The following is a 7,500-nucleotide window of genomic DNA, read 5'->3' as shown; positions in this document are numbered from 1 at the left end:
GAGAGGCATATACTAAGAATGGTTTGGCAGATTGACTAGTCGTAAATCACTTTGTATGCCACACCCTGAGAGGAGTCCTTAGAGCGCACAGACTATAGTGGCAAAGAAAAAGTTCCTCACTAACACCAATGACAGCAGTCTATATATATATATATATATATATATATATACATATATATATATATATATATGGAAAGAGACTCATCCACTGGGATTCGAACCCTTGCCTAGGCGGCTTACGTCTTATAACGCAAAGGCCTTATGACCTGCTCACGACCCTTAAAACGAAACGACTTGGTTCACGGTCGAGTCGTTCCGCCAAGGGCACTCGGACAGAACATGCTACGTAATGTATTTCATCGAATCCTTTATGCAGGTTAGTCTTCCGACAAGTGTTTATATCATTTGACAATTTGTGTGTGTGTGTGTGTGTGTGTGTGTGTGTGTGTGTGTGTGTGTGTGTGTGTGTGTGTGTGTGTGTGTGTGTGTGTGTGAGAGAGAGAGAGAGAGAGAGAGAGAGAGAGAGAGAGAGTATATATATATATATATATATATATGTATACAACTACTACTACTTCTACTACTACTTCTACTACTACTTCTACTACTACTACTACTACTACTACTACTACTACTACTACTACTACTACTACTCTGGCGCTACAGGCCCATTGAGCCCCCTGGCCGCTACTACAAGATGCCTCCAGACTCTCCGATCTGCTGCTAACATCTCTATATCGTCGGGGTTGTCGTCCAGGGCTTGCAAGTCGTTCTCCATCTCATTCTTCCATCTAGTACGGGGGCTTCCTCGAGGTCTCCTGCCCACTATATTCTCGGTGAAGACACGAGAAGTGAATCTGTCTATATATAAGTACAGTATACCTCTAGAAAGAGAATCTGTCTATATATATATATATATATGTATACCTCTAGAAATAGCTACGTATAAGGTCCATTGGATATCACTCAACCCACAGACCCTGGTCGGAAAGAGGCTGATAGAGGCAGAGGTGGGTCACGGTCCTTCCAGCGCGAATCTGCGGCAGATGTCTGCGAGGTGTTTTGAAAAGTCGCATTCGCTGTATGGAGACACGCTCCCATAACTGGTAGCTCCTGTGTTCACATTTTCATCACAAGGTCGTGCTCTAATCTGGATAGAATCGTCCGGCGTTAAGCAAAAATAATGTGACGTTTTGTCGTAACAAAGGGGTCAATTGTCCGTGGTGTGTTGAGAACGGGAACTTTGCTGAGATCGTGGATCCAGAATATCTCACATAATCAGACGGGTCTGAGGCTGGAGTTATAGTGTCCTCGATGGAGATTATTCAGAAGACAACAACCATGGTGATGATGATGATGTCTATGTCCAAAGATTTTTATTTAACAAGTCCTTCTCCGCTCTGAAAAACTTTGTAGCGCGGAATTTCAATGGTCCAAATCGCTGGCGTCAAAGTTCGCATAGTTGTGGGTTCGAATCCCGCGCTCTTCTCCGATTCCCAGCAATGTCTATAACCCACCCAGTCTAAGTGTACCCTTCATCACCTGAAAATCTCCAAATTTGGTTAGAAATCTGATGAAGCATATTCCAAATATGTCACAGTTGACCCTTTCGCTGTATTTTGTGAATAAGTAATCGATTCTAACTGCCGTGTTGGTATTTGCTAAAATAAAATCTAATGAAAACGTCTCTTTTTTGAAAACCTTGATAACTTATTATAAAACAATGAAGTCAAGAAATTGTGAAATATTAATAAGACGAATAACCTCAACTCACAACCAACGACAGAAAACGTGGCGTAACGTCCAGACTTTGGAAATCTCCGAGAATAATGCGTCATTTATTTTTGACTCGGAGATTATGCGTTCTAGTCGACGTGACATTTTCCACGAAAAAAAAGTAGAAATTTCCTGAAAGTTTTGACAATATCCCTTCGAGATGACCTTTGTAGCAAGACTTCATAGAATTACTATTTTTTTTTTATTTGAAGATTTTTCCTTCGAGATAACCTTGGCAGAAAGAATTCATAGGTTTACTAATTATTTAAGAATCGGCATCATCTTTCCCAGACGAAGAATATGTTTAGTTGACTGAGTCACAATAAGACATCTGTCACACAGTTGGTACGCCTGGGTAGATATGTAAGTGTAGAACACAGACATTTCCTGGCACACCACATAGATATGTATAAGTTTCTTCCTATCAATGCTGCAATAAAGAAGAGCATTTCGTCCCTTGCACAATCCAATGGATGGTTATAAAAACACATCTAGCCAGATATCCTAAGAACTGTCGCCTCTGTATGTCGCTGTTTGGTGGTAAAATGCTCTCAGCCGATGGAAAGCGTTAGACAGACTGAAAGCAATAAGATTCTGAGGGTCATGAAGGAGAACAGGACTAGCCTGTTTGAACTCTGTGCTAGTGGTATTTAATGTATTAGTTTCCCTTACCTCAAAAAAAAAAAAAAAAAAAAAAAAAAAAAAAAAAGAGCATAATTGCACCTCTTTCACCTAAATATTTTTTTTTATTTCCCATATCGTTTAAGGGAAAGGAAATATCTACGTTGAATTCTACAAATGCAAAAAGAAAAAAAAAAGAAAAATACGGCACAATTCCCCTGGCCAGAAAGTTGTCTCAAAAACGTCTCTCAAGTTGGAGAGATCACAACTAGATGATTGACTCTTTAGGCATGTTGATGCGCTTCGTACATTATCTTAACGCTAGTTAACGTTATTAACATTAACATTAAGGTTAGGTTAGATTAGGTTTAGCTAGGTTAGGTTAGACTAAGTTAGGTAAGGTTAGATTAGGTTACGTTACGTTACGTTACGTTACGTTAGGTTACGTTAGGTTACGTTAGGTTAGGTTAGGTTAGGCCAGATTAAGTTAGGTTAGATTAGGTTAGGTTAGACTAGATTAAGTTAGGTTAGGTTAGGTTAGGCTAGATTAAGTTAGGTTAGGCTAGGTTAGGTTAAGTTAGGTTAGATTAGATTAGGTTAGGTTAGACTAGATTAAGTTAGGTTAGGTTAGGTTAGGCTAGATTAAGTTAGGTTAGGTTAGGTTAGGCTAGGTTAGGTTAAGTTAGGTTAGATTAGATTAGGTTAGGTTAAGTATCTATTGACCTCCATTTGACCCCCAGGCGTTTATCGACCTCTTGGATAATCATATCGACCTCCAGGGGTCCAGGGTACCTTTTGACGTTCACAAGTGTCTCCCACGTATAATTAAATCATCTGGCGGCAAAGAGATGCAAAAGAAATACGGTGGTATCCTTAAAAGAAATCTTTCCTTGTAAAAATCGTATATAAATCCTTGGAAGGGAAAGATTTATATAGGGAAAGATTTTTTCAAGAATACCACCGTAAAAACTTACGGTGGTATTCTTAAAAGAAATCTTTTCTTATATAAATCTTTCCCTTTCAAAGGATTCATATAAGATTTATATAAGGAAAGAATTGTTTTAAGAATACCACCGTAGGAATTTTACAGTGGTATTCTTAAAAGAAATCTTTTCTTATATAAATCTTTCCCTTTCAAAGGATTCATATAAGATTTATATAAGGAAAGATTTTTTTTTAAAGAATATCACCATTAAGCTTTCCATGCTTGTGATGCGCATAACGAATTCTATATTAGCTAACGTTAAAGTATTTAGATCCTACTAGATGGGTGCTGAAATCAATTATAGGGGGTGCTAGGAAGTGATGCAGACAAAATTTACATTGACATATGTATAATTGATTACCTGGTTGTGTATATTTGACTTTTTCAATTTTATTTTATTTTTCTATGGTGTTCATATTTCTTCTACAAACAATATTGTCAATTTGTTTCAGTTCTAAGGAATCAAGAAAATAGGTCATCAAGCAATACATTTCACTTTCTTTTAGCCTTCTAATAACAAAATAGGGGTGCTGGACTGCTTAGACATGACAACAGGGGGTGCTATGGACGGAAAAGGTTAGGAAACGCTGCTCTAGAATCTCTAGAAACAGTTCTTCTAATCTCTCGAAGAACGACATTGTTCAATCGAATCTGTAAAACAACTGTACGGATGGGAATGACACAACGACTGTCTACTGTTTTTTAATCTTTTAGTGTACAAGACAAGACACCGCTGTCATACCTTTGCGGCACAACAATGTCACGGTATATTCGCAAAATAGCGTTATAGTACATTAAATAACAGTATAAAATTGTGTATTATACATTAAAGAATTAAACGGGTGATTAATTGGTTGATGACATGAAGATGTTGAGTAAGAACCAGATTTATTCATCTATCTATTTATTTGTTTGTTTATTCATTCTATTTTATTTTTGCTTTATCTTATTTTATTTTATTTCACTTTATTTTATTTTGTTTCTATTTCATTTTATTCCACTTTTTTTTTTTTTTTTTTTTTTTTTTGCCGCCTTTAAGTACGTAGCACTCATTCTATGCGTGAGCTTTAGAAAGTCAAATTACAAAGTCCTTGAGCGTTATGAACACAGCCCAGTCATTGGGTATCACTAGTCATCACTTCACCATGATAGAATAATTGTACGTAATCATATATCTTTCAGTTCATGTCCCACACTACTCGAGCTTGCCTGTCCACGCAAATCACTTTGTTTCTGTTTTCAGTTTTCTTCATTTTTTTTTTTTTTTCGTTTTTGATATTTGGTCTTTCCGCACATTCACAACGACATTTTTTTTTTTTTTTTTTTTTTTTTTTTTGAGTAGTGCTCTTTTCAAAATTTTGAGTGACGTCTCTTGGGGGGAGATTTTGTACTCCGCCCTCATAAAAAATAAATGGCAGTGACATTTTGACTGTCCATACTCTGAAGAGGCGCATCACGCAATTATCAACCATATGTTCTAAATGAATAAGGTCCATTGTTTTTAGAGCGTTGGTCTCAGGATGTCCTTTGTGTAACCCTCTGGGTATTGATGCCGTTTTCCAAAAACAGTTGAGGAAAGAAAAAAAAAATCCGATGTGGAGGTTTGGTAACGTTCTCGACTCCATTAATGGCGCAATCGGTAGCGTGTTGGTCTCGCATTCGCTTAGTTGTGGGTTCGAATCCCGCACTCCCCCCCCCCATACCTGCCCCAACAGTTCAAGTGCTTAGTAAGGCGAATGTGACGGTTCCGGCCCTAGCTACTCAGCGCCTCCTGGCGTAGGCTCCTGACCACATTAAATTTCTAGACAAGAGCCTCTTTTAGGCTGAATAAAACTGACTGGTGTAGACGGGAGAATTAGGTCACTTCTTAAACACAAAGACATACTTGACTTTTTTTTTTCTTCTTCTTCTTTTTTTACTTGGCACAATGCAACGTCTCTTGTATGTCACTTGCTCCATCTAGAAAGGGCCTCGCACATCTAACAGTAGGATTCTTGTATTCCCCTGTGAGACTTGGAGATGCCAAGGGAAACCCCTGTCGAGTCTGACCTGACTCTTCCTTGTGTGTCCTTGAACTCTTAAAGGAAGTCCCCCTTGATCGAAGGACCTTCCGGAGACTCGGAAGGAGCGACAAGGATGTAGGGGTGGATGGAAGGGATCCATACTGAATAAAGTTTTGGGATCCAAAGGTCGGAACGTGTGGGTCTGCTTCAGGAGATGAAGTGCGCGGCTAAATGATCCCGGGAAGATTTGGCACTTCGAGAGCACTTGGGTTGAGGGCCCAAGAGAGAAAGAGGAGGAGGGAAGGGGGAGGGTAAAAGAGAGAAAGAGAGAGAGAGAGGGTGGGTGGGGTAGGGTCTTGATCACGCACACATTTCTTCGGCTACTCAAGCGAAGGAGGAGGAACAGGACGCATCCTGAGAGCAAAGGCGAGCTTCCAGGCTCACACCCGATCGCTCATGAGGTGGTAGTGGTCCGGGGGCGGCGGCGCCGAGACCTCGAAGTCGGGATGGACCGCTCGGTTGGCCAACCTCGCCGACACCTGCTCCAGGAGTTCCGAGTACGAGACCATCTCGAGGTTCTTACTAAGCAGGTAGAGCACGAAGTAGTCGCCAACGTGGAGCCGACGCCTGAGTGCCTCCGTCTCGCCCTTGAGGTGAAGACGGGCTCTCTTGAGGAGGAGCCCCGTCCTGATGGAGGGCACGCAGAAGACGAGGAGGCGGTAGAGGAGGGCCAGGAAGGTGATGGCCGAGAGAATGATGAACCAGAACCAGAGGAAGATGTAGATCTTCTCGTTGATGATGTTCAGCGCCATGACACACATGAGGTCGTGGCGTTCCACGGTGCCTGAGGGACCGTACATGTGGAAGTTGCACTTGGTAATCCGGGGGAAGACCACGATCATCGGGTCCGTCCGGTGTTCCTGGTCCTGCTCCGTCATGGACACCACGTCCAGGCCGTACGTCAGGAACGCGCCGCCAAGGAACAGGTTCAGGAACCAGATGTTGGCCAGCACGTTCGTCAGGTTGAGGAACTGGTGGAGGAGAAGGAGAGAGTGAGTAGTGCTGTATAACGATTCCGATAGTTATAGGTGTGTGTGTGTGTGTGTGTGTGTGTGTGTGTGTGTGTGTGTGTGTGTGTGTGTGTGTGTGTGTGTGTGTGTGTGTGTGTGTGTGTGTGTGTGTGTGTGTGTCCATAAATTTTCTTTGTCGACATCCCCTATTATAACATAATGCGACTTTGATGCAAATACATGATATGTCGTCGTACTCTAAGGTTCCTAGACAGTTAAATTGTTGGATATTCTAGAAATTACATCACCAATGGTCAGCTGAAATCCATCTCTTCACTAGAACTATATAATCCTTAGAATATAACCCTCCTACTGTTTCATACAAACACACTGCTACGAGTACTGAGAATCTCCTGACTACTGTATGAAGAAAGAACAATTAAAGACCGCAAGAGCCTTCGAAGTGTCTTGAATGAAGAAAGAACCCCGAAGTCGCCTGGCGATCACCGAAGACCCGCGCCCACGAGCTTTGCCACCAGTTGAGAGTTCGAGTAAAAACGACTTCGGTTACAGTATTCTATTTTTTTCAAATTTTTAAATATCAAATTATCTTTCCTTCGTATACATCAAAGCTGAATGATGAACTAAGAGAAACCTATTCTAATGTTAGACACACTGTTGAAATGTTCTTAGAGAAGTCTAGATATCTGTAGGCGAAGTCATGTTCTAGTTATTCAAATGGAGGTTGGAGGTAAGATGTCGGAGGAAAAATAGCCCAGTGTGATAACCCTTTACCTCGCAAACGACAAACTTGACGGCGTAGATGTTGTGATAGTTCAGCGAGCAGAGGAGATAGTCGGCCAGAAGTCGAACTTTGTCCTTCCGGTCTTCTTTGTCCATCAACGGGCTTCCGAGGCCGGCTACGATGGCATCCACTTTGGAGTCCTCCCAAGCCTTCCATAGCCAGTGCGGGACGTAGAACAGGATCCCCTGTCGAAGAATGAGTGTCCTTAGAGACATTAACAACCTGGAGAAGAATAAAGGGATGGGACGATAGGGGAGATGTGGAGGTGGATTTGGTAATGAACTCGAGTGCGGTCCTAAA

The 7,500-nt window shown here is 41.3% G+C and overlaps 1 protein-coding gene across 5 annotated transcripts in view; it reads right to left on the bottom strand.

The window, feature by feature from the left end:
* Positions 1–4,077: 4,077 nt before the first annotated feature.
* The window catches only part of LOC143037919 (innexin inx2-like), an 87,209-nt gene continuing 83,786 nt past the window's right edge, over positions 4,078–7,500 (bottom strand). For all 5 annotated transcript variants that reach the window (XM_076206591.1, XM_076206588.1, XM_076206589.1 and 2 more), the window contains exons 6-7: positions 7,191–7,385; positions 4,078–6,416 (exon numbers count right to left, since the gene is read on the bottom strand). In XM_076206591.1, the coding sequence (XP_076062706.1) occupies positions 5,826–6,416; positions 7,191–7,385 (786 nt within the window). In that variant the 3' untranslated portion in view covers positions 4,078–5,825. The remainder of the gene's footprint in view (positions 6,417–7,190; positions 7,386–7,500) is intronic.

The sequence above is a fragment of the Oratosquilla oratoria genome, chromosome 23 (assembly GCF_046742065.1).
Source record: "Oratosquilla oratoria isolate Oo_2021 chromosome 23, ASM4674206v1, whole genome shotgun sequence".
In the NCBI taxonomy this organism is placed as follows: domain Eukaryota; kingdom Metazoa; phylum Arthropoda; class Malacostraca; order Stomatopoda; family Squillidae; genus Oratosquilla; species Oratosquilla oratoria.
Note: the sequence above shows the minus strand (reverse complement) of the source record. Positions and strands in the feature narration are given on the sequence as shown.